The sequence below is a fragment of the Erinaceus europaeus genome, chromosome 9 (assembly GCF_950295315.1).
Source record: "Erinaceus europaeus chromosome 9, mEriEur2.1, whole genome shotgun sequence".
Classification (NCBI taxonomy): Eukaryota; Metazoa; Chordata; class Mammalia; order Eulipotyphla; family Erinaceidae; genus Erinaceus; species Erinaceus europaeus.
This window is the reverse complement of record NC_080170.1, coordinates 82,217,976-82,245,301: the sequence shown is the minus strand read 5'-3', so window position 1 is coordinate 82,245,301 and position 27,326 is coordinate 82,217,976. Positions and strand designations below refer to the sequence as shown.

General features: G+C 44.7%; 1 protein-coding gene and 1 pseudogene across 2 annotated transcripts; one reads left to right on the top strand and one right to left on the bottom strand.

Annotated features, from left to right (window-relative positions):
* Nucleotides 1–8: 8 nt before the first annotated feature.
* On the top strand, nt 9–27,326 carry NR1I2 (nuclear receptor subfamily 1 group I member 2). 2 transcript variants are annotated; one of them, XM_007532102.3, is made up of 9 exons: nt 9–82; nt 19,350–19,559; nt 20,294–20,427; nt 21,850–22,037; nt 22,964–23,241; nt 24,385–24,527; nt 24,719–24,835; nt 25,099–25,204; nt 26,973–27,326. In XM_007532102.3, exons 2-9 carry the CDS (start codon nt 19,528–19,530, stop codon nt 27,115–27,117), a joined length of 1,143 nt encoding a protein of 380 aa, XP_007532164.1. In that variant the 5' UTR covers nt 9–82; nt 19,350–19,527; the 3' UTR covers nt 27,118–27,326. The 2 variants fall into 2 exon arrangements, with proteins under 2 accessions (XP_007532164.1, XP_016047610.1); XM_016192124.2 differs by lacking the exons at nt 9–82; nt 20,294–20,427 and having other exon boundaries at nt 19,470–19,559.
* Nucleotides 9,733–10,039, bottom strand: LOC103121578 (enhancer of rudimentary homolog; annotated as a pseudogene).

The window sequence follows — 27,326 nt, the reverse complement described above, 5'->3', positions numbered from 1 at the left end:
TGTTCTGATTGATCTTTCATTCCCGATTGTTCAAAGTGGACCCAGAAGAAGAAATCAGAATAAAGAAGTTACCAACAAACAGGTACATTTTTGTTATTATACTTTGTTTTGTTGGAGACTTTCTGTTCCCTACCCCCACCCCCAACTCCATACATATAAAATGCAGAAGCTCTAACATTGTTGTGTATCACAGTGGCCATACTGCTTTCCTCATTTCCAGATTAGAAAAAGCCAGGAAAACAAGCACTTGATATTGAGCTTATTAACTGTTAACACGTCTTGAACTCACCACCTAGGGAAATAACCACAGTGAAAACCTTAGCCCTACATAGTCTGCCATGGGCCAGGTGTGCAATAGCACTACCGCTCTGTTGCAGGGCTATAATCTCTGGATCCCAAAAGTACATACTCAGGTCTGTAGGAGCTGAAACAATTCAGTCCTGGTTCTTCTTGGTCTGCTGGTCAGAGCCCTTCACTCCCAGGTGGAGGCTGAGACACTGAGTCTCTATGAGGGGTCCCTCAGAGGCCAGGCCACACCCACACAGCCCTATTGCTGAGCTGACTTTAAATCAACAAGTTTTTCTTTTCTTTTTTTTATGGAAAGCAAGTGTAAAAATATTTTTACTTTTTTATTTATTTTTACATGCATTTTGATTTAAGTATTAAGTATCATTTATTATTATAATTATTATTTTTGTGGTCTTTTTAAGTTTTTTTATTTATAAAAAAGAAACATCAACTAAAACATAAGATAAGAGGGGTACAACTTCACACATTTCCCACCACCAGGACTCTGTATCCCATCCCCTCCCCTGATAGCTTTCCTATTCTTTACCCCTCTGGGAGTATGGACCCAGGGTCATTATGGGGTGCAGAAGGTGGAAGGTCTGGCTTCTGTGATTGCTTCCCCACTGAACATGGGTGTTGACAGGTCAATCAATACTCAGAGCCTGTCTCTCTCTTTCCCTAGTGGGGAAGGGCTTTGGGGAAGCGGAGCTCCAGGACATATTGGTGGGGTTGTCTGTCCAGGGAAGTCTGGTCGGCATCATGCTAGCATCTGGAACCTGGTGGTTGAAAAGAGAGTTAACATACAAAGCCAAACAAATTGTTGACCAATCATAAACCGAAAGGCTGGAATAGTGCAGAGGAAGAGCAGGGGAGGTCCTCCATTTTGTAGATAGCTAGTAGGCATATTTTAGTTATATTCCAAAGGCTGTGACTATACTAGGTTATTATTTTTTCTTTTTCTTTTTTCCCCTGAGCCTGAAATCTGATATGCAGGTAGATTCAAGTTATTGTCTGGGGAGATGATGTCATGGTTGGAAAAAGGACCAGAAAGCTGGATCAGGGAAGAGAAGTAGCTCCCTAACATGGGAAAGGGCTATAAATATTGTTGACTCTAAACCCCATCGATTTGATTTGATCTGGGGCCCAGCTTGGGAGCCTATATGACCTCTGCATCCCTGTAGATCTGAGCTCACATTCTGTGGTCATGAGGAAGAACATTCCAGGCTGCCCCAATATCGACCCTTCTTCCTCAGGTAGAACATAGAGTATGTTGTCCAGCCTCCCTTCGGAGGATGGAACATTGTCTACCATGGGGTGGCCTGATAGTCACTAAAGAGTCATCGTTAATGTATGCCAATCTCTTGCCCTTACTCAGCTTTTGCAGTCCTTGCTTTGATAAGGTTAGCTTTGGAGTGAGTGAGAGAACTGTAATAGGAAGTAGGTGAGGAGGGTATCTAGGTCTAAGTAGACACTATTTCATTATGAACTTGATACTGACTCACTACAGACTGTTGTGAATTTTTGTTTTCAGGTATATATTTTGCCCTAGTTTATGGATACATGTGAACAAATGCTCTATCTTATGGGACCTGGTCTATATCTAGGTTTTGGGACTTTGTTAGGAAGTGAACCTCCTGGAATGGAATTAGAGAATACTATGAATGGAAAGGTCTCACTTTCCTTTCATAGTAATGAGGGTGAAGGGTTGACATTCCCCACCTGAAGTCTCTGGACACAGTCTGAAGTGAAGCATGCTGAGGTGGTACTTGTTGTGTTGATTAGGTTGGGATCAGCAGATGCAATATTATTTGGTATGAATTGAGAGAAGCATGCAGGAAAGTGAGCCCCACCCTAGAGGTTCCAGGACTGGGGGAAATATAGGCTCTATAGAGGAAGTGGGAGGTTCCTGCTGTCTTAGGGTTCAAGAAGACAATAGATAGTTATTGCTATAATCACATTATTTGGTAATTGGGTTAACTTTGAAATATCCCTTTGTTAGGATTTGCTGTCATACACATCACCATAATTTATGTCCTTTGACATTATTTGTTATATATAGCTGTGCCACTGGTTGCTTCTGTTCTCTCTGGTCTAAGCTTTTAAGAGAGTCAACATATCAGAGACTCAGCCTATGTATTAAAAAGACTCAGTTTGAGCTTTAAAAAGTTTGAGACATTCAATCAGTTTTTCCCCTCTCATATTAATTAAATAGTGATTTATATGACTACAAATTGATAGGAGTGTACATAAACACCATTCCCACCACCAAAAGACTGTGTCCCATCCTATCCCCCCTCCCCCCACCCCTCTCCATGAAGCTGAACATCCACCCTCACCCTCAACCCAGGGTTTTTACTTTGGTGCCCTACTCCAACCAACAAGTTTTTTTCCCTCTCTTTGCACAAAGGAGGTGCTTAGTCCTATGGAACGGAACCTCTCCTCCGTGCACCCAGACTTCTTCCCCCAATACTGCAGCCCAGCCTGGCAAGGCTGTGGACAGGACTTTGCTTGAAGGCAACTCTGCTCACTTCTGAGGCCACTGTGCCCTCACACAGTGATTCAGCTGGCAGCTTTCCTATGAAGTGTGATGGGACACTGTTGGGAAGACCAATGGTCACCACCTAGACAGCCATGATGGCCAGACTATCTCCATTGAAATGTGTATTTTGATCTCTGATGATATGATCAGAGTCTAAAATACTCAAAACAAGTTTTCAGAGTCTGTTTGCTACTCATTTTATTACTTGGTTACTAGAATTTTTTTTCTTTGTATTCATGTGAAGTACTGTCATTTCAGCCTTTGTGTGCCTACCAGTAGAGACCCATAGTTACTGTTCTTCATATTCTTCACAGCCTGATGTCTGCTATTCAGTAAACATTTTGTTACTTTTTCAGTTGGGTGCATTAACATATCAATCCATTAATTATTTAATTTTTAAAATATTTAATTTTAAAATATTTAATTTTCTGTCATTACTAATGTATTAATTTGTTAGAGCTGCCATAACCACATGCCACAGATTGGATGGCTTAACCACCAGAAATGTGTTATTTCATGGTTCTAGAGACTAGGAGTGCAATATCAAATTGTTGGCAAGTTTAGTTCCTTCTGAGGCCTCTCTCCTTGACTCAAAGATGACTGTATTTAGTGTGTGTATGTGTGTGTGTGTGTGTGTGTGTGTGTGTGTGTGTGTGTGTCCATCCCTGGTGTCTGTATGAAATTTCTCTTATAAGAACACCATCCAGTAGGGAAGAGGGAAGCTCATCGATGGGGCTACGAACTGAAAAAAGAAACATCCAGATTAAATTGGAGTCTACCCTAGTGACTCTAATTGAACTTAATCACCTCCATTTTCAAATTTAGTAACACTGAGATACCAATGAACACAGTCCAAAACATAGCAACCAGTGAAGTTGAACATCTTTTTTGTTTGTTGAGAAATTGAGAAGGGAGGGGAAAATGAAAAAGAGAGAGAGAGAGAGACATGCAGACCTGTTTCACCACATGTGAAGTGGTGAATTATATCCGCAGTATTTACTGAAAGTTCTATCATTTCCAGTGCCACATTAGCCTATACTAAATTCTCACTTATATGTCTGTTGTGAAACATGTTTTTTTTTATCATTTCTTATCTTTCAGAGAATTTGCACTATAGTGCCACTTTTAATATCTGATTCTTAATGGCATATGGAAAATGTATTTTGTATTTTTATGTTTTGTCTAACCACCTTTCTGAATTATCTTGAAAGTTATAAGCATTTTTTCAGTTGATTCCTTTGGAATTTGGGGGTAGACAACCACATTCTATATCAGAGTTTTGTTCCTTCCCAATCTTTACACAGGTTAATTGGAAGTGGGGACATTTTACTGTCTTCTCCTGATCTTGTAGCACAGTGCTGCCTGTAGCCATGACAGAAGATGACCTCAGGGTGGATATGTACAGCTTGCACTGCATAATTCTTGGGAGCACCATTCATATACTTAGATGTTGTAGACATGCTTATGGTGAAAGAGCTCACTTGGATAGTGTGCTGCGTTGCCTGCCATGTGCACAAGCAAGGTTCAAGTTGAATGCCCACCATATTGAAGGAAACCTTTTAATGGTCTCTTTCACTTTCTCTCTGTTTCTCTGTCTCTCTGCCTTACTACCTCTCTTTCTCTTGTCTTTAAAAAAAAATGTTTCTGATTTTAATCCATTGTTATTTTGTACCATGAGCTCATGTCTCTTGGAAACTTCTCTGTGGGATTCTTTGAGTCTAGAGTCAAAGCTCTTTCCCTCCAAAGGATTTATATTTGGCTTTGCCAGCAGTCCAGGGACAGTATCCACTTAAAGCTACTATAAACAGGGTTTACGGGCCACACCCACCATGCTAATTCTGATCTAAGCCTGCTTGATTGAGAGTTCATTGTTAAAATTTTTTCAAAAGGACCCCCCCCTCCAGCTACCCATAGAAATAAGGCAGAATAGGCCTTGAATCTCCTTGTCTCTTCTGTATGCATCCATGCAGTGTCCCTGACTCAGTGCTGAAGTCTGTTTAGCTGAGGGCCGTGACTTTGTCTTTCTTTCTTTGTGATCTCCAGAGAGGACACCTCTGGCTCCCATGCCTAGTGCCTAGACCTCCTTTGCTTTCCTAACACTCACGTCTACATTACAAACATTTAAAGAATTACCCAGTATTTTTAGGTATGCTGTGTCAGGAAATTTTTCTCTATGCTCTTTGTCATAGGAAATGATATTGTACACATTACTATTAAATGAAATCTCTCTCTTTTTTAAAAAGCAAAATCTTTGATATAAAGATTCAAGATGCACATAATAAATGATCAAATCAATATCCTCCTCTAGACAAGTGTTCACATCTTTCTTTGTTTTTTCTTGTGAACTTATCTTGCTGTCTCTTCTCCTGTGCTTCTCTGCTACTTTTCCTTGACCCTCAGTTTTTTATAGACAGATCCTCTTCTGGATGAAATCTATACTTTTTACTTTAGAACTATCTTAAAATTCTTCAGTAAGAAAGATGTGTATTAAAAAATTTGCAAGTATTTAACAACAAATTACCATTTTTTTCCCCTATTCTTGGTGGTTAGTCTAATTTTTCTTTTCTTTTTTTCATTTTTGCCTCCAGGGTTATTGCTGGGACCCGGTGCCTGCACCATGAATCCACCACTCCTGGAGGCTATTTTTTCCCTTTTGTTTCCCTTGTTGTTTTATCGTTGTTGTGCTTATTATTGTTGTCATTGATTTCATTGTTGTTGGACAGGACAGAGAGAAATGGAGAGAGGAGGGGAGACAGAGAGGGGTAGAGACACCTGCAGACCTGCTTCACCACTTGTGAAGTGACCCCCCTGCAGGTGGGGATACCGGGGCTCAAACCGGGATCCTTACTTTGGTCCTTGTGCTTTGCGCCATGTGTGCTTAACCCACTGCACTGACGTGTAAGTAAAGTGTACACATCACCATGCATGAGGACCTGGATTCAAGCCTTTGGTGCCCACCTGCCGAGGGGAAGCTTCAGAGTGGTGGAGCAGTGCTGCAGGTGCCTTTCCTTATCTTCCTTTTTCTCTCTTCCCCTCTATCTCACCCTCTATCAAAAAGAGAGAAAAAAGAAAAGAAAATGGCTTTCAGGAGCTGTGTCATTATGCAGGCACCTAGCCCCAGTGATATTCCTGGTGGGGAAAGAGAGAGAGAGAGAAAGAGAGAGAGAGACCTCTTATTCTAGGTGGTGTGATTCAAAGGGGACTCAGAAGAATTCCCTGCCATACACTATCAGTTGATCCACCCACCACACCTCCTGAACATCTGTGTACCATTGAAATGACAAATGGAATGTCCAAGTGAAAAGTGAAATGTAGAGACATATTCAAATTCCTGTTGTCATACGTGAAATAATAATTCTCTTGGATGAAATCAAACTGTAAAACCACAGGCAATAAGAATACTACATAAGCCTTTCTCAGAGACAGACAGTTACAGATCGTTGTGCCTGTTAATAATTGGACTTTTGACTGGGTTGACACCAGTTCTTGACCCTGTTCTGCATTTGGAATGAACCTGCTGACCTCTTGGATCTGATAACATTATCCTGGGAAGCTCAAAGGTCAACTTTCAGTATGTCCACATGAAGACAGCAGCTGACTGCGTACATTTTAATTTATGCAGTACGACCTTTGCCATCTGAATTTCCTCTGGGCACCTGTCCCCTGCCAGGGCTGAGGAGGGGGAGAGATTTTTTACTCACATACTTGATCCACTTTTAAAAAAATATTTATTTAGTTTGGATAGAGACCGAGAGAAATTGAGAGGAAGGGGACAGAGAGAGAGAGAGCAGGAGCAAGAGAGAGAGAGAAAGACCTGCAGCATAGCTTCATACTTGAGAAACATCCTTCCTGCAGGTAGGGACTGGGGGCTTGAACCCAGATCCTTGCACAGTCTGATGTGGGGGCTCTACTGGGTGCACCACCATCTGGCCCCAATATTCGATCCATTTCAAATAAAAGTACCATTTTTATTGTGATAGTCCAAACTTTTAATATACGATTTCACTATAGTTTCACAAGTTTTGTGCCACAGGCACCTCCACATGATGACACTTTTTGAAATCACTTTGTAAACCACAAGGCCTGTATGATAAAGTTAGAAAAGTTAGAAAAGTTCTCTCTGGGAGTTGGGCGGTAGCGCAGCGGGTTAAGCGCAGGTGGTGCAAAGCGCAAGGACCGGCATAAGGATCCCGGTTCGAGCCGCTGGCTCCCCACCTGCAGGGGAGTCGCTTCACAGATGATGAAGCAGGTCTGCAGGTGTCTATCTTTCTCTCCCCCTCTCTGTCTTCCCCTCCTCTTTCCATTTCTCTCTGTCCTATCTAACAATAACAACAACAATAATAACTACAACAACAATAAAAAAACAAGGGCAACAAAAGGGAAAATAAATTTAAAAATATAACAAAATTTTTTTAAAAAGTTCTCCCTTCAGGGGCCACATGGTGGCACACCTGGTTGAGTGCTCATATCACAATGAGCAAGGACCCAGGTTCAAGACCCTGGTCCCCACCTGCAGGCGGAAAGCTCCACAGGTGGTGAAACAGGACTGCAGGTGTCTCTCTATCTCCCCTCCCCTCTCAATTTCTCTCTGTCTCTATCCAATAATAAGTAAATAAAATATTAAAATTTTCAGGAGTCGGGCGGTAGCACAGCAGGTTAAGCATAGGTGGTGCAAAGTGCAAGAACCAGCAAGAAGATCCTGGTTCGAGCCCACGGCTCCCCACCTGCAAGGGAGTCGCTTCACAGGAGGTGAAGCAGGTCTGCAAGTGTCTATCTTTCTCTCCCCCTCTCTTTCTTCCCCTCCTCTCTCCATTTCTCTCTGTCCTATCTAACAATGACAACATCAATAACTATAACAATAAAATAACAAGGGCAAAAAAAGGAAATAAATAAATAAATAAAAGTTCTCCCTTCATTGAAACTGTCCATTCCCCAGCTCACAACCCTAGAGGGCATCAGGCATTCCCAGGTCCTGGACAAAAGGAAGGGCTCTCATTCAGTCTTACTTGGGATCCCAAAACTGCTCCTGAGTCCTGTCCCAACACCACTCAGGCACTCAGCCAGCCTGAAACCCTGAGTGGAGCCTACAGGCCCCTGCTGCCACAGCCCACCTTCAGGTTCCATGTCCTCACTTCTGCTCTTCCTGCATTCACCTTCATCAACCCATCCTCTTCCATCATGCTCCTCATATATCCCTCCAGTATTGTCTCAGGAAGCCCCACTCTCTTGTCTTTCTCCCCAGTCCAGGTCTGTCTGAAATGCATCTTTGTTGCTCCTGGGGGTTCCCCTCTGCTCCAGCTTCCTGCCTCCACTGTCCCTCCCCAGCCTTCTCTCTCTTCAGATCTGCCTGTAGCAACGTCCCCCAAGGCACTGCACTGTTCTCTTCTTCCTTCGCACACAGTCATGCCATCCTCTTCCAGAAGAGTCTATCTGATTCAGGAGGATCTTGAGGACCTGAGTCACTAGTTAATTAGTCCAAAGTCAAGGTCACTGGATCAAACCTCTTGACAAAGAGCAGAGAGTGCCTACTGTCTCTCCAGCCCCGGCAGGCTGGAAGCTAATTCCCCTGACTTCTATGAGACTGGAAGTTGGGTCCTGTTGGTTCAGAAGGCATCATTGTCATGTGAATATATGTGCTATTCACTGGGAACCTCCCCATTCCCTACTTTAATAGGGGACTTGAGATCCTTAGTAAGTGGGCTGTGTTCATGCATGTGTTATACATATACATATATATGTATATACATATATACATTTTTATATGCTACACATGTGTGTATGCTATGTATATATATGTATGGTACGTATATACGCATATCTACCTCTATACCTAGATCTGTATCTAGCCAATACCTGTATCTATGAGCCGGGTAATGCGATCGCTCATGCACATGAGACTGAAACAGTCTCAGCAACTTTAGTCCTTCCTTCCTTCCTTCCTTCCTTCCTTCCTTCCTTCCTTCCTTCCTTCCTCCCTTCCTTCCTTCTTTTCTTTCACTATAATTTGCATCTCATTTTATTTTTGAACTTTATTTTATTATATTTTGCTTATAGCTTTGAATCTCATTTAAAAATTATTATTAGTGATTTAAAATTATTCTTAAAAAATTATCAGATCTCAGGAGTATTTTTTTTTGTAACTAAAGAACATTTATTTGTTTCTTCACTAACACTTTATCTTGAAGACACAATGAGCTATTGTCACCACCCCCACTGCCTACTCCACCTTGTAGAAGGTTGGTATAATGAATATTATAGGAGATATGAACAATTTGAAGGACTGGAACCAACATAAAGTGACAATCACCTCCATCTGAAACATAAAAATGATTGAAGAAGCGCAAGGACCAGCTTAAGGATCCCTGTTCGAGCCCCTGGCTCCCCACCTGTAGGGGAGTCGCTTCACAAGCGGTGAAGCAGGTCTGTAGGTGTCTTATCTTTCTCTCTCCCTCTCTGTCTTACCCTCCTCTCTCCATTTCTCTCTGTCCTTTCCAACAGCGATGACATCAAGAACAACAATAATGACTACAATAATAAAACTACAAGGGCAACAAAAGGGAAAATAAATAAATAAATAAATAAATATTTTAAAAAGTGGGAGAAGGGGACTTTAGCTTGAGCAGGATCCCCACATTTTCTCTAACACAGTCTGTATTGGTTAGAATGTACCACAGTGGGGTTCGGGCGGTAGCGCAGCGGGTTAGGCGCACGTCTTCCCCTCCTCTTCTCCATTTCTCTCTGTCCTATCCAACAGTGATGACAACAATAACATCCATCTACAAAAAAAAAAAAAAGAATGTACCACAGTGGAAACAGCATTACCATAATACAAAACTTTCACTATAGGAGGCTGTCCACATCTGTGTTCTGAGCCCAACCCCATGCCCCTAAAGCTTCCAGCTTAATTATTTCCCAGCCTGTTGGGCCTGTTGACGAAAAAGCACGTAGGTCTTCTTTTTAATCCAGTCTTTGTTATAAGGTTGGTATGTCTGTGTATCAGCTTGGTAAACAAGACATCTGAGGTCTGTCAGATCATCAATAAAATCAAACAACTGACTGATATCCTATGTGATAGAGGGACTGTTGGGATTCATTCTTTTCAGATGCTCTTCATACATTGTACAAACACCTTCCATGCATTCATTCATAGTCTGTATAAATTCTGCCTTCTAGCCTCTTGGTAGGCTGTACCAACAAAATGGTATGAGACATGGCACCAAACTCTTTCATTTCAGCTGCCACCTACACTGCCACCACACACCCTCAGGAGTATTTGCATGCCTACAGATAATACGTACAAGTCACACATCCACCAAGGTTCTAGACCCACACCCCTCCAGTAACCATCTTAGCTTTCACTTGCAAGAGACAGTCTGGTTACCCTTTTTGTTTGTTTGTTTACAAGTTAATTTGTTCTAGTCACTTATATAGCTAATAGTTGTCCTTCCCCTTTTACTTATTTCACTAAACATAGTCACCTCCATTTTATTCCAGATAATAAAATCACATCTTTTTTTTTATTGCAGAGTAGAGTTCCATTGTCTGTGTATCCCCAAACTTCTTTATCAACTACTAGTCATCAGGTTAACCATTTCTGAGGCAGCATACTTTAAAACCATCCTGAATATGTCGACCACCCTTTTGCCACCCTTTGTGGCAAAGGTCTCCAAGACCCCTTGCCACTAAAGTCAATGTGATAGTTTTAAGGGCTTAGTAAAAGGCCTTGTCTGATGATGAACACAATTTATATCTTCCAACATAAATAATAAATAAACTTCAAAGGCTGAGGCTACTGTACCAGCAGAAAACAGCCCCTGCCCCCCCTCCCCCGAAGCTGGAGGCTCCTTCAGACATGTGACTGATGGCTGACCTGTCTTGGCTTAGGACTGCCAAAAGAAGGAAGACAATGACACCTCCCTGCAGCTGTCAAAAGTCAGTGGGCGGACTCAGGCTTGGCTATTTCCTTGACTGTGAAAAGGGAGACCTGCTATTCTTTAAAGAACAACCAAGAAATAACAAACACAACTCCATAAGAACAGAACATTATCTTGGTTTCTCTCTGTCTCACTTTATCATAAAAAATAAAATTGGGCTTGGGAGATGGCTCAGCAGTAGAGTAATAGACCGCTATAGTGGTGGGTGGAGGATGGAGAACACAGGCATCAGAGTTAGACTGACCTGGATTCAAATTCTGGCTCAGCTTTGTACTAAGTCATACCCAGAGAGGTACTTCTGTGTATTCAATGCACAAGCCTGAGCCACACATAAATACTACATTCATTCATTCATTCATTCATTCATTCATTGATGAATGACTCTTCCTCACTCACAATACATCCTGTCTTTGGTATTCAACCTGAATGCTGGATTTTACTTTTTTTTTTTGTGAAGTTCTTACTGAAGAAAGTATTTTGCTCTCACTGAATGTACAGGCCATCGTCTCGGGACAGCCCTCTGCTAGCTGGATCCACACATTCCCAAGCACAGTGAGGAGCAGGTGCAGGCTGTAGAATAAAGACAGCTGGATTCAATTAAAACTGATGTCTAGTTGGTCTTAATAAATCCACACAAAAAATAAGCTTGGCTGGCACATACCAGTGGCCAAGTCACTGTTGTTTTCATGTCCACAGGGCACCATTCTATAAGCAGAACAGATGTAACAGTGAAAGAGGATTGGAATGGTGGCATCAGCTGACACCCCACCCACCCTGGTTCAAATCTGCTTCTCACAGAATTTCAGGGGTTCTGTTACCTCTGTGTTACAAAACTGTAGAATTTACTGGATTAAACCAACCACCATGCTATATAATCTTCCCTTCCCCCCTCTCCCTCCAGGATTATTGCTGGAACTCAACAATTCTATCACTCCTGGTAGCCACTCCCACCACCCCCCTTTTCCCTTTATTTTTTGATAGAGACAACAGAAACTGAGAGGGAAAGGGAGGGAGGGAGAGAGACTTAAAGCTTCACAACTCATGATTGGGGGCTCAAACCAGGATGCTAGGCCACAATAACGTGTATAATATACCTAGTGCGTGCCACCACCGTCTCCACCTTATTATTTCTATCATGGTTCTGTGTGATGACAGGGCCTAGTTGGGAGTTTGCCTCCCCAAGGCATTGACTAAAGACTAAACTTGACTGGAATATCAATAAGACTTTCTCACATGTCCAGATCCTGATGGGGAAGGTTGGTGGGTGGGTGAGGAGCCTCTCTCCTGGGTGTAGCCTTCTCACATGACTGTGGTCCTTCCAGATGGTCTCACCAACAGGGGAACAGTCTTTCTCCCATGGTGCCTTAGGGCTCCCCACAGGGCAAGAGCAACCAGGCCTCCTTATGCCAGAGGGGCAAAATGTCACATCTCTACATTTTATTGGCTAAAGCAAGTTATAGACTATCACAAATGCATTGTTCCACGAGGATTATTGTGGTTTTTCTTTGGAGAATAATTGTCCTAGGTTCTCTACATGGGCTTTCATAGGAATGTGAGAGAAGGGACCATAAGAAGGCACCAGAGTGTACTTGCTTAACAGTAAACTTAAATAAACAAAAAAGTTCTACAAATGCTGTGCAGTAAGATTCTAGCATTAATTCCAACACCTCCTCATGAAGGAGCTGGAGGATATATTAAATCAGATTCAGTTTCGATAACTGGATCCCTTCTATCCCTTTGGAGACATTTCACTCATCTTGGTGTTATGCCACCTCCTGAGTTCCTCCTATGATTCATGCATCATGTAGTAATTATGACATCCTTTCTAGGGAATGGCATTTATACTCACTGCTGAGGAGACTTAACTCACTGTCTTCAACTGTCCAGTCTTCATAGTTTATGTACAGAATCACTACCAATCATTTCCATAGTTCCCAATTCTTCTATTCCTAGTGGGCCCTAATGAGGCTGAAATTTTAAGGAATGTTTTCCTCCTCCAATGTATGCTCTGAAACAACACTAAGACTATAAAATTTACCTTCCTGTTCTTTACTTTTACAACACTCTTTGTCTCTGTAACAGTTAGAGGGCTTCATACCAGTTCCTGGATTTTTTGCCAAAAGAGTGATATCTAGTTTTTGCAGAAAACAAGAAAAGACTCACTCACACATAATAAGAGTATTTAGTATGTAGTCTGTGCTCAACACATGCTTTTTAAGTGAAATAATTAATTGTGTTGTGATTGTTATAACATATAAATGAGCTGTCTTTTTCAAAGGGCCTAGAATATGCGTTTTAATAATTGCTAGTTACCATTTTATTATCTGTCCCTTCCTTTATTGTCCAACACAAAGTCTTCCTCCCTTCCCCAATACTAATCCTGAACCTTAGACTGTCCAAGCCACCTGCTGAAGCCATTTATCTCAGTGGCTTTTCATGGGATCATTTAACATATTTACATCAAATTGTCAGTATGTTTGTTATTTCCACCATCTGTGCTGTACAACCTTTATTTTAGTCTTGCTAATTGGATTTTTTTTCCTTTCATTTTTCCTTTCTCTTAGCTTCCAATCTACTTCTAGACTTTCAGAGGATATCCTAGATACTTTAAAAAAAAATACACATAGCTCTTTTCCTTCCTGCAACAATGCAGAATGTTAGGGAAAAAAAGTGGTCTTCTGTCACATAGTCTAGCTGTGTTTTTTTTTTTCTCCCAAATGTGTTTTTTATCAACTTATGCCATCAATGCTTGTCTATATATTTTTTCCTTTCGTTATTGGGGGATTAATGGTTTATAGTCAGTAGTAAAATATAGTAATTGGTACATGTGTAACATTTCTCAGTTTACCCCAGAACACTTTTTTAATTTTTTTAAAATTTATTTTATTTATTTATTCCCTTTTGTTGCCCTTGTTGTTTTATTGTTGTAGTTATTATTGTTGTTGTCGTTGTTGGATAGGACAGAGAGAAATGGAGACAGGAGGGGAAGACAGAGAGGAGGAGAGAAAGATAGACACCTGCAGACATGCTTCACCGCCTGTGAAGCGACTCCCCTGCAGGTGGGGAGCCAGGGTTCGAACCAGGATCCTTATGCCGGTCCTTGTGCTTTGCGCCACCTGCCCCAGAACACTTTAACCCCCCCACACACTTAGGTCCTCCTCCACCATCACATTCTAGGGCCTGAACACTCCCCCCCTCAACCTAGAGTCCTTTCCCTTGATGCAATACACCAAATCCAGTCCAAGTTCTGCTTTGTATTTTCCCTTCAGTCCCTATTTTTCAGCTTCTGTCTCTGAATGAGATCATCCCATATTCATCTGCTCTTTCTGTCTTATCTCACTTAACATGAGTGCTTGAAGCTTTATACAAGATGAGGTGAAGAAGGTGAATTCAGCATTTTTAGTAGCTGAGTAGTATTCCACTGTGTATATATACCACAACTTGCTCAGCCACTCCTCTGTTGTTGGATACCTGGGTTGCTTCCAGGGTTTGGCTATTACAAATTGTGCTGCTATAAACACAGGCATACACAAATCTTTTTGGGTGAATGTGTGTTGGGTTCCTTAAGGATAAATCCCCAGGAGAGGAATTGCAGGGCCATAGAGTAGGTTCACTACTAGCCTTCTGAGAGTTCTCCAGATGGCTCTCCACAGGGGTTGGACCAATTTACATTCTCCCCAGCAATGTAGAAGGGTTCTTTTACCCCGACAACCATCTCCAGCACATGTTGTTGCTGTCATTTCTGCTGTATGACATTCACACAGAAGTGAAGTGATAGCTCATTCTTGTTTTTACTTGCATTTCTCTGACAATCAATGATTTGGAGCATTTTTTCCATATATTTGTTGGCCTTTTGAATATATTCTTTGGTGAATATTCTGTTCATATCCTCTCCCCAGTTTTGGATGGGGTCATTTTTGTTGTTGATGATGATGATGAGTTTGGGGAGCTCTTTATATATTTTGGTTTTGTCTGATGTATGGTACTGTAAGATCTTTTCCCGGGGCCAGGTGGTGGTGCACCTAGTTGTGTACACATTACAGTGCATAAGGACCCAGATTCAAGCCTCACCTCCAGGGGGAAAGCTTTGCGAGTGGTGAAGCAGAGTTGCAGGTGTCTCTCTGTCTCTCTCTTTCCATCACCCCCTTCTCTCTCAATTACTGGCTATCTCTATCCAATAAATAAATAAAGATAATTTTTAAAAATTTAGAAGAACTCTTTTCCCATTCTGTAAGTGGTCTCTTTGTAGTTTCTTTTGTTGTGCTGAAGCTTTTTAATTTGATGTAGTCCCATAGGTTTATTTTTGTTTTGGTTTTCTTTGTTTTATTTTATTTTATTTATTTATTTATTTATTTATTTATCCCTTTTGTTGCCCTTGTTTTATTGTTGTAGTTATTATTGTTGTTGTCATTGTTGGATAGGACAGAGAGAAATGGAGAGAGGAGGGGAAGACAGAGAGAAGGAGAGAAAGATAGACACCTGCAGACCTGCTTCACCGCCTGTGAAGCGACTCCCCTGCAGGTGAGGAGCCGGGGTTTGAACCGGGATCCTTATGCCGGTCCTTGTGCTTTGCGCCACCTGCGCTTAACCCGCTGCGCTACAGCCCGACTCCCTTGGTTTTCTTTGTAATTGGATTTCAATCATTGAAGAAGCCTATAAAATTTCGATGGAAAAGAGTTGTCAATGTTTTCCTCTAGGTATTTGGTACCTTCTGGTCTAACATCTAAGTCCTTGATCCATTGGAGTTTATTTTGTGTCTGGTGAAATGTAGTGGTCCTGTTTCATTCTTCTTCACATTTCAACACAATTTGTTAGATGTCCATAAGTGCGGGAACTTACTTCTAGCCTCTTAATTCTACTCTGCTGGTCAGTGTATCTGGTTTTGTTCAAGTACCAGGAAGTTTTGGTTGCAATGGACCTATCATATAGTTTGAGATCCAGTAGTGTGATGTCTCTAATTTTGTTCTTTTTTTTTCTCAAGATTAGTTTGGTGATTCTAGCTTTCTCTGGTTCTAGATAAATACTTTTAGTTTCTTTTCTATTATCTTAAAAAATTGGTGGGACCTTGATGGGTATTGCATTAAATTCATATATGGCTGTTGGTAGAATATTCATTTTGATAATATTAATTCTTCCAATTCATGAACATGGAATATCTTTCAACTTCTTTGTGTCTTTTTAAAATTTTATTTATAAAATGGAAACATTGACAAGACTATAGGATAAGAAGGGTACATTTCTACACAATGCCCACCCCCAGGGCTCCATATCCAACCCCTTGATAGTTTTGCTTTGTGTCTGTTATATTTCCTTGCATAGTGACTCCTAATTTTCAGAACACACATCTTTCATGTTTGCTGTTAGGCTTATTCCTAGATAGTTTGTTGTTTTTGTTGCTATCATAAAAAGGACTGATTTCTAGATTTCTTCTTCTGTTGACTTAGTGTTTGCATAAAACATCACCACTGACTTATGTATGTTAATTTTATAGCCTAACATCTTACTATATTGCCTGGTAATTTCCAGGAGCTTCCTGCTGGTTTCTTTAGGTTTTTCTGTGTATATTGTAATGTCATCTGCAAATAGTGAGAGTTTAACTTCTTCTGTTACAATCTGTATCCCTTTAATTCTTTGCTCTTGCCTGATTGCTATGGCAAGAACTTCCAACACTATGTTGAATAGCAACGGTGATAGTGGTCAGCCCTGTCTAGTACTTGATCAGAGGGAGAATGCTTCCAATTTCTCACCACTGAATATGATTTTGGCTGTAGGTTTGCTATATATGAACCACTTGGTTAAGGAATTTTCCATCTACTCACATTTTTTGTAGTGTTTGATCATGAAGGGATGTTGGATTTTGTCAAAGAATTTCTCTGCATCTACTGCGATAATAATCTGGTTTTTGGTCTTGCTTTTATTGATGTGGTGGATCACATTGATTGATTTACATATATTAAACCATTTTTGCATCCCTGGGATAAACTCTACTTGGTCAATCTTTGTTTCTAATTTTTTTATTTTACAAAATTACATGTCAACAGGGGTTTAAATCCACACCATTCCCACCACTAGAGTTCTGAATCTTCAGTCTCCCCACTGCAAGCCACCACAGTCCCCCCCCCAAGGTTGTAGACATGGGCCAATCATCATCTCTACAACTGTATTTCTACATTTATACATAAGTGCCCCATTTTTCTTCCTGATCCAATCCTCTCTTCCCCTCCAAGCCACTCATGGCAACATTATTACCTCCATATGTCCCAACTTTTGTCTCTCTCTCTCTCTGGGTGCTGATGAAGCTGGAGTTTAGGGTCCTCTTATCTTCCTCCTGTCACTAGGAATATGGATCAAAGTTGTTTTTGAGGTGCAGAAGATAGGATTTCTGACTTCTGTAATTGTTTCTCCACTGGACGTGGTCATTAGCAAGTCAATCTATTCCTCCATCCTGTTTCTATCTTTCCCTCTGGAGAGGTGAGGTTCCAGGACATACTCATGAAGTCATCTGTCCAGAGAAAGATCATGGTAGCATCTGTAACTTGGTGTCTGGAAGGTGAGAGGACAAAAGTTGAGAGAAAATGGTTAATGAACAGGAACTGAAAAGTAGGAATAGATCAGATGAGATTAGGGATCTTAGGGTAGAAGAAAGCTAGGGAGTCCATTCTAGGCATGTTCCTGAGGTACACAACTATGGTAGTTTTGCTTGAGTTTGATAGCTAGCCTGAGCTGGAAACAATGAAGGCTATACTTATTTCAGGACCCATCTTCCTTGAGTGGCAGGGAAGGATACCCCACCTCCCTTCAGAGACTGAGGCTATCCCTATTGTTGTTGCTTTATGGTGAGGGCAAGGTCCTGGGAGGGCCCATAAGATGCTGTTCCTAGTGAAAGAGACCAGTGGTGGTGGAGAGAGGGATCCATTAGAGGTCTAGGCCCATCATATTTGTGTGGGAATCCAAAGATTCCCTAACTAAGGCTCCAGTTACCACTCCCATGTGGAGTGATATTGATCAAAATGGCCATTATTAAGTGGGCCAGTCTCTTGCCCTTATCCAACTTTTGAAGTCCTCTCTTTATCTGATGACCTTAGACTTTCTCCCAGTTGTTTAAGCATTGAGTATCATTCGTTGAACTCAACTAGAATTAGATTTTTGGAATCTGTCTTCTTTGGGTCCTTCTGCTAGGCTACCCAGCTAATTTGGTCCAACCAATTACAGAATTTATGATGCCTTCGTTAAGCACTTCACTTATTTTTGAGCACTTCAATTTTGAGTTACATAATTTCCCTTTGCTTATGGATCTATGTACACCTGTACCTAATACCCTAGACCCTAGCTTATATCTGGTAACTGTTTCTTAGTTAAATGATGTGTTGTCTAATGTGGATGTAGGTAGTCCCATATGTTAGGAAAGATCTCACCAGATTTGAACAAGAGTTTCGAGGTTGACTTCAGTGTCCATTCCAAGGAGAAGTCACATCACACTCAGCAGGTGAAAGTCATCTGGGATGACCAGGAAACACATCTCTGAATATTCCCTTACACTCAGTGCCCCTGGGCCCATCTATGTTCTCCCTACATCACAAGTCTGCGTCTTCTCTCTCTCACTGTCTGCCTGGCTATTCAATGGTGAGTTTTCTTGCTGGTTTCCTGGGGCTTCCTGGGAACTGGGTTGACAGTAAATCTAAGGGATCACCCACTCCACCCCTTTTTTCTCAGTATCTAGAAATACCTTGAGTAGTTAGTCTGTCCTAGGAGCTTATCCCTGCTTAAGCCCTTGACCAGCACACAGCCTCAGAATCTCTGCATACAACTCCAACCACTAACCCAAGTGTCTGTTCAATATTATGTCCTAGGTACCCTTCGTCCACTCACCCCCATTTTCACCAGTTCTGAAATCCTTTGCTTTGCTGAAATATAACTAACCCAGTCCAAGTTTCACTCTGTGTCTCTTTTCTTATCTTGCTGCTTCATACCACCTATAAATGAGACCATACAGTACTTGGCCTTCTATTTCCGACTTATCTCACTTAACATGATTCTTTCAAGTTCCATACAAGATATGGAAAAGGAAAAGGGTTTATCATTTTTGACAGCTGAGTAGTAGTCCATTCTGTATATATACCACAACTCTCATAGCTACTCAGCTTCCCGGTATGGGATATTAAAAACTGTGCATATAGGTGAATATAGGTCTCTAGAAATATATGAACAGATCAATTACAAAACACCTATCCTAAAAAGTATTTGTTTATTTGTTTGTTTATTTATTTATGATGTGGGGACAGGGAGAGAACCAGAGTATCACTCTAGCATATGTGGTGCCAGAGGGTTGCTTTTCCATTTTCACTGCTTCCTCTTGCCCATCTCTTTCCTTCTCTTCTCTATTATCAATGTGTTTTTGCTTGAGGGCTCTGCCACTGGATCCAAAATGCTATCTTAGTGTAGGCAGGTTTTTCTGTAACAGTTCTAGCTCCACCCCATTTCTTCTGGGGGAAATCAGCCCTGAGTGGGTTCATAGAAGGCTGCACAGTAGGAGGGTCTGTATACCACCTGTCCGGCCTGCTCACTCCATGTGGCTTTTTTGCTTTTAGTCCCAGAGGCCTGCAAGCAACCCTGGAGGTTAGACCTGAAGAAAGCTGGGGCCATGCCAACCTTGTGCACTGCAGAGAAAAAGATTCTACTTCTAGAAGATCTGCCATCGATGGAGACGGGGTGCCCCATATCTGCCGTGTGTGTGGGGACAAGGCCACTGGCTACCACTTCAATGTCATGACATGTGAAGGATGCAAGGGCTTCTTCAGGTAGTGCCTGCCACCCTGCACCCACCTGCCCCATTCCTGGCACACTGGGTCACATCAAATAGGAGTTCTGCCACCAGCCTCCTGGCCCCTCTTGGGGACTGCTCCCAGCCTCAGTGTTTGGGCTGGGCCTCTATGAGACAGGCCTCTCAGTCTCAGGAAAGTGGTTTAGGTCTTAGAGAAATTTTTCCTTTCTTATCCCTCAGTCCCACCTGGGAAAGGGCCACTCCCGTTAACCTCTCTCTCTCTCTCTCTCTCTCTCTCTCCCTCCCTCCTTCTCTCTCTCTCTCTCTCTCTCTCCCTCTTCCCCCTCCCTCACTCTCCCTCTCTCTCTCCCTCCCTCTCTCTCTCCCTGTCTCCTCTCCTCTCCTCTCTCCTCTCTCTCTTTCTCTCTCCCTCTCCCCCTCCCTCACTCTCCCTCTCTCTCCCTCCCTCTCCCTCTCTCCTCTCCTCTCCTCTCCTCTCCTCTCCTCTCCTCTCCTCTCCTCTTCTCTTCTCTTCTCCTCTCTCTCTCAGAATTGTTTATGAACATGAGAAAGAACCAGAGTTGCCACTTGTACCTTTTTAGTGAACACAACCAACCTCAAAGGACAGTGTACAAGGATGAGTTTCCTGGGTGTCAGCAGTGTGTGTGTGGCGGGGGGGGGGCAGAGAAGCTCTGGGACTCCCCACATCCTGCCCTAGAGAGCCAAAGCATGTCCCCTGAGGCCTCCTGTCTACTCTTCATTCTCCTGCAGAAGGGCCATGAAACGAAATGCCCGGCTGAGGTGCCCCTTCCGTAAAGGTACCTGTGAGATCACCCGCAAGACCCGGCGGCAGTGCCAGGCCTGCCGCCTGCGCAAGTGCCTGGAGAGTGGCATGAAGAAAGAGAGTGAGCAGGGGGCACCCAGTGTGCTGGAGCTGGGGTGTGGGTGGGTGCAGAGAGCCTGGGCTTTGGTGCCTGGGACCATATGGGAATGGAGCCTCGGGCTGTGCAGAAATGTATAGGCTGCCAGGCCCTAGGCTGGTCCTGGAACATATTGGTAAGGGACAGGGGGAGGTTGTCTTTATTCTTTGTGCCTGGGGCAGGGCAGTGGGCTCCTTGTTAGGGCTATGTTCCTCTCCCCCTCCCCCTGGACTTGTATAATTCCTTTTATTCCCTTCATAACTGTCCTCTTGGAATTTCAGCTGACTTGGTGAATTGGGGAAAGGGAGTTAGAGAAACTGTCCACACTTTGGGTCACTGGTGCCCATGGTCCAAGTGCCAGCAGAGCAGCTGTGTGCCAACAGGTGGTCTGGGCACTCTTATCTTCCTGGTGAGCTTCCCTCATGTGAGTTTCTGGGCCTCTCTGAGATCATGTTTATGAAGCATGAGAGAGCTTCCAGCATATATTTATCTCCACCAGTGGCAAAGGGACATGCTTCCAGGGTGTGAGGGCAAAATGCCTCTCCTACAACCTTGCTGGGAGTGAGTGAGGTCCTCATGAGGCTGTCTGTCCCTGCTGTTCCCTCCAAGGACCTCCACAGTATTGTCTCAGAAATGCTCCAGGATCCACAGGAAGTGTCTGGAGTTGACATTTCTTTCCTTTATTTCCTTCATCCCTCCCTCCCTCCCTTCTTTCCTTCCTTCCTTCCTTTCTCTCTTTCCGTCTCCTCCTCCTCTTTCTTCTCCTCCTACTCCCCCTCCTCCTCCTCCTTATTTTTCTCACTGTTTCAGCTCAGCTTTGGCTTATGGTGGTACACAGGATTGAACCTGGGACCTGGGAGCCTCAGGCATGAGGATCTATTTCCTTAATCATTATGCTATCTCCCCAGCCCAGAGTTGATATTTCTAACTAAGTAGGAGGCCCAGCTCTCCTGAGGTTTGGAGGGACTCTGAGACCTTGAGACCTTGAGACCTTGGTAAACTCTAAGGAGTTGAGTTGCCATCTGATCCACCAGAAAAGAAGACTTCATTTTAGTGAACAACTGTTCTGTGCTGGGAGCTAGGATTTCTATGAAGGGTGTCCTAGCAGCAGTAATGTGTCTAGCAGTAAGGTGTCCTAGAAGCAGGGTGACCTCTGAGGGGTCACAGAGAAGGAAACCAAGGACAAAAGGGGCTAAGAAACACATTCAGGATCACAGCTAGGAAGCAGCTGGGCCCTTACTCAAGCCCAGTGCCTTTAGATTCTGAAGCCTGAGCTGCTTTGTGCTGTTCCACAAAGGTCGAGACCCACGAACTCTGAAGTGTGGGTTCCTAATCTCTGCTGCGGCCAGGAAAGGGCTCAGAAGCCTGGCTTCCTGGCAGGTGCCCTAGCACCCACTGTCCCTGCAGTGATCATGTCGGAGGCTGCGGTGGAACAGAGGCGAGCCTTGATCAGGCGGAAGCGGAGAGAAAGGGGCCGGACTCAGCCACCGGCTGCCAGAGGCCTAACAGAGGAGCAACAGGCGATGATCAGGGAGCTGATGGAAGCTCAAGCAAAAACCTTCGACACCACCTTTTCCCACTTCAAGAATTTCCGGGTATGAGGCTTTGGGGTTGGCTCTCCAGACCCCCAGTCTCATTCCTAGGGCTTCTCAAAGGCCAGTGCCGAGACAGCAGTAGCTGTGAGCCAGGGGCTTGCTAGAAATTCACATTCTCAGGTCATTCCAGGTACAGAATTGGAAACCCTGGGAGTGAGGCCCAACAGACTGGGCTCCAGAAGGTCCTTACAGATGACTCTTCCCTTCTCCCCCATTTGTTTATTATTTGTGGGGGGGGGGGTTGTATTTTTTTTTTAAAATAAAGCACTACTCGGCTCTGGTTTATGGTGGTACTGGGGATTGAATCTGAGACTTTAGAGCCTCAGGCAGGAAATTCTTTTTGCATCACCATTATTCTTTCTCCCCTGCCCACCTTCTCAGTGATTGTGAGGCAACTCAGGCTTAAGAATCTGCTTTCTTCTGTTAAGAATTGGGTCTGAGGGAGAAGTGAAGTTTCAGAAAGCTGAAGTACCTCCGCCCCACCCCCACCACTCTTCCATCCTTCCCAGTGTGTTCACAGCAACCTTCCCTGTCCAGCTTAGAGACACGCTTAGACTCTCTCTGTGTCTTTTGGGGTCAAGGTTGCCTGGGGCATATCCATGGTGAGGCCTTCTCATCTCCACTGGGGCAAGAAGTAAGCACATTTTTATTAGGCAGGGCTTCAGGGACCATTAATTCACAGACTTAGAAAGCTCACTACCCACAGGAGAAAACCAGAGAGAAAAACAAGTACTTGTGTGCATGTCCATGCATGTGCACTGTGTGCATGTATGTGCATGCATATGTGTGCAGTGTGCCTTGCCCAGGCCACAGTTGTGACTGTGTGTTCATCTGGGGCCTGTGCTGGACACATATTGGGGAAACATGCTCTCTCTCTCTCTCTCTCTCTCTCTCTGTCTCTCCCCCACCCCTTTCTGGTGTCCCAGCTGCCGGAGGTATTCAGTAGCAGCCATGAGATCCCAGGGGCCCTGAAGGTTCCATCGGGGATAGAAGCAGCCAAGTGGAGCCTGATTCAGGAAGACCTGTGCTCCCTGAAGATTGTGTCCCTGCAGCTGCAGGGGGAGGATGGCAGCATCTGGAACTACAAACCACCTGCCCACTGTCAGGGCCGAGAGATCTTCTCCCTGCTCCCCCACATGGCTGACCTGTCAACCTACATGTTCAAAGGCATCATTGACTTTGCTAAAGTTATCTCCTACTTCAGGTAGGACATGGGGCTGGGTGAATGGGTGTGGAAAGGAGCAGGAAATGGCCTGCAGATACAAAGGGTAGATCCTTCAGCTTTGGAGATGTTGGTGCCAAAATGTTGTTTGTTTTTAACACCAAGATCATTGCTGGGGTTAAGGGTCTTTAAGACTTTACTATTTGGGAGTCTGGCGTTAGCACAGCAGGTTAAGTGCAGGTGGTGCAAAGTGCAGGGACCGGCGTGGGGAATCCTGGTTCCAGTCCCTGGCTCCCCAACTGCAGGGGAGTCGCTTCACAGGTGGTGAAGCAGGTCTGCAGGTGTCTATGTTTCTCTCCCCCTTTCTGTTTTCCCTTTCTCTCTCCATTTCTCTCTCTATCCTATTCAACAACAATGGCATTAATAACAACAATAGCAATAATAACAACAACAAGAGCAACAAACAAAAAATGAGGGAAAAATAGCCTCCAGGAGCAGTGAATTCGCAGTGCCAGCACCGAGTCCTAGCAATAACCCTGGAGGCAAAAAAAAAAAAAAAAGACTCTACTATTCCTGGTGGCCATCCCCCCTTTTCTTTCATTCATATATATATGGAGAGAGAGAGAGGGAGAGAGAGAGAGAGAGAGAGAGAGAGAGAGAGAGAGAGAGATCTACAGCACTGCTCCACTACTCGTGTATAGCTCTCTTCCTAAAGGTGGAGAGCAGGGACTTGAGCCCAGGACCTTGATCATGGTAACATGTGCACTCTACCAGGTGAGTCACCACCTGGTCTCAAAACTATCTTTTATCTCTGTACACACACACACACACACACACACACACACACACACACACACACACTTCCTATTCCTGGGACTAGACCCTCCCACCCCGCTCTCTAGCTCTTCAGCGATTGTGGAGCTGCCATCACACCTGCCCATGCTCAGCATCCCCACAGGCTAGCAGGGAGCTAGCAGTGCCTGCCAGGCCGAACCATTGTATGAAGTTAAAAAAGAATATCTGAGAGCATCCTGCACATATATGGTGGCCATTCAGACAGCAGGGGAGGTGCCCGTGTGCTCTTTCTCCTGCCCCCGACCTATTTCTGGGTATAGGAGAGAATTCTGAGGCCATGCTAGAGTGGCCTTCCAGGAAGCTGTTGTCCTCTCCCCACCCTCTCACCAGGAACCTGCCGATTGAAGACCAGATTTCACTGCTGAAAGGAGCCACCTTTGAGCTGTGTCAGCTGAGGTTCAACACGATGTTCAATGCAGAGACAGGGACCTGGGAGTGTGGCCGGCTGTCCTACTGCTTGGAAGACCCTGCAGGTGCCCTGGCTGGGGCAGGGGTGATGGAGGCAGGTGTGGAGGATGGGGGACTATCACTAGGAATTAATAGGGATGTGATGCAGAACCCTGGGTGCTGAGGGAGAGACTTGTCCAAGAACATTCTTACATCGACCTCCTAGAAACTGTCCCTCCAACTTAGAACCACCTCCCCACCCACCCCCTACCCAAAGGTGGCTTCCAGCAGCTTCTGATGGAGCCTGTGCTGAAGTTCCACTACATGCTGAAGAAGCTGCAGCTTCACAAGGAGGAGTATGTGCTGATGCAGGCCATCTCCCTGTTCTCCCCAGGTGACACCCCCCTCAGCACCTCAGGCTCCCCCAGGGAATACTCATCTGTGAGCTTCCTGCTCACAGCCCCAGCGGGGTCAGCAGAGTGAAGACTAGCCACCCCCCATGTTCCCTGACTTCCTTGCCTGCGGGGGCTGGGGTGGGGTCTGGCTGCAGAAGAAGGGTGGTCTGCAGATTGGCATTTTGCTCTCTCTGAGCCAGGCTCAGCTTTGCCTTTGCCCCCTGGCCTTGCTGGCACCATGTGACCCAGCTCTGCCCTCCAGACCGCCCTGGAGTGGTGCAGCACGATGTGGTAGACCAGCTGCAGGAGCAGTTCGCCATCGCCCTGAAGACCTACATCGAGTGCAACCGGCCCCAGCCTGCCTACAGGTGAGTACTCAGGGTCTTCCTGGCAGCCCTGTCTGACAGGCCCCTGCCAGTCCTGGCTTCTGGGAAGAGTTAATGGGAGAGGCTGACAGCCAGGGCTTTGGGCCCCCCCCATTCTGTGTTCCCTACCCTCTCCCACCCCTGGCTGCCTGCCCTGTCACCCTGAGCTCTAGCCCAGCAAGGAAGAAAGCTGTGGTGTGGGGGCAGGAGCTGTACTCAGCTGGTGAACATTTGCTCCCTTACATGGGCCCAGCCCCTCTCCCTTCCATACCTGTCACCAGCAGGTGGACACAGCCAGGTAGTCTCTTCAGGCTCTTGCTGGATTTTCTAGCAATAGCCACCAGTAATCATAACGACACTACAGGTGATAAGAATAATTATGAGAATAATAAAATCTGTCCCATATACCCAGAAGTGTCAGCCTGGCACAAAGCAGTTCACATACACTGTCATCTTCAGTTCTGAGAATGACCCCACACAGGGGTGCAGCCACACTCCTGCAAGGGGCCAAAAGCTCAGGGTGAGAGCCCAAGGTGCCACAGCCAGACAGGTAGAGCTGGGCTGACCATGTCCTCATTTTAGCACTACCCAGCCACATCCCAGGGGAACACACCCCAATAAGGGTGGGGTACTTCTTAGTTTGCTCTGATCACAACCCAGATCCTCTGGGCCTCCGTAGTCCTAGTCCCAACAGTGAAGGCCAAGGTCAACACTGGGCATGCTCTTGTGAACTTGGAGCCTCAAGGTCAGAACTTGGCCTGTTCTGACTTGCTTTGGGGGCAAACAACCGGGGTTGCTGGGGGGGTGCCTGTGTCTTTATTTGCTCAGTCCTCCCGTGTGGAGCCTGGAGGAATGCTGGAGAAACTTGGACATGAGGTGTGTCTTGGACAGTAGATTTAGGCTGGGATGGCAGGCAGCCTGCAGCCACTGTATCCACAACTGCCAGGGCAGCGATTTCCCCAGATGGACCCATGTGCTTGGTGTCTGCAGTTTCCCCACTGACACTCAGGGCCACCTGTGTTCACACCTCCAGTCCCTGCAAGTTGCTCTGCCTTTCTTGTCCCCATACAGAAAAAGAAACTTAAAGACTTTTTTTTTTTTCCTTTTGCCTCCAGGGTTATTGCTGGGGCTCTGTGCTGGCACTGTGAATCCACTGTTCCTGGTGGCCTTTTTTTTTTTTTCCCCACTTTATGAGATAGGATAGAGAGAAATTGGGAGAGGAGGGTGAGATAGAGAAAGATAGATATTTGCAGATATACCTGCTTTGCCACTTGTGAAGCATTTCACTGCAGATGGGGTGTGGGGGGGCTCAAACCTGGATGCATGTGCTTCGTACTATGTTCACTTAACCTGGTGCATCACTGTCCAGCCCCCCTCCATAACTTCTTTATCCAGTCATCAGTCGATGAACAAATATGTTGCTTCTACTCCTTGGCTAATGCAGCTATGGACACAGAGATGCCTATGTCCCTTGCAATTGTATTTTCATATCCTTGGGGTATATGGCTAAGAGTGGTATCGCAGGATCACAAGGTGTTTCTATTTTTATTTGTTTAAGGACTCTCCTTACCATTTCCCATGGGGGCTGCCCCAGTTTGCAATATCACCAACAAAATCCTAAAGAGAATTTAACTGGGGCTGATCTCTTAATTGTCCAGAAATAGCAGAAGATGAAAATCCTTAAACTTGTGCGCCTTTAGGTTGTCTTGGGGTTGGTGGGCCAGCGCAAAGACAGACTGCACCTGCAACCTTTCCTCTGGCCGACCTGCAGGTTCTTGTTCCTGAAGATCATGGCTATCCTCACTGAACTCCGCAGCATCAATGCCCAACACACCCAGAAGCTGCTGCGCATCCAGAACATACACCCCTTTGCCACTCCGCTCATGCAGGAGCTGTTCGGCATCACAGAGGGCTGAAGGGCTGCTCCCCCTGAGGGGCTTCCAGTCCCCACCACTAGACAGAGGACACAGCAGTGAGCAGACAGTGCCTGCCTAGTCCTGCCTCCCTGGGGACCTCAGACCAGCAGTGATTAAGCTGCCCAGCCTTCCTCAGGAAGATGACATGGCTCCCTCTAACCCCCAGCTCAGCCTGTGGAGAGTGAAGCCACAGAACCTTCTACAGAGAA

What these genes read in the sequence shown, in the direction of transcription:
- NR1I2 (XM_007532102.3), top strand. Translation starts at nt 19,528, where the DNA reads ATGACATGTGAAGGATGCAAGGGCTTCTTCAG. An exon ending in GAGTGGCATGAAGAAAGAGA is followed by an intron (nt 20,428 to 21,849) that starts GTGAGCAGGGGG and finishes CTGTCCCTGCAG; the next exon opens with TGATCATGTCGGAGGCTGCG. An exon ending in CCCACTTCAAGAATTTCCGG is followed by an intron (nt 22,038 to 22,963) that starts GTATGAGGCTTT and finishes CTGGTGTCCCAG; the next exon opens with CTGCCGGAGGTATTCAGTAG.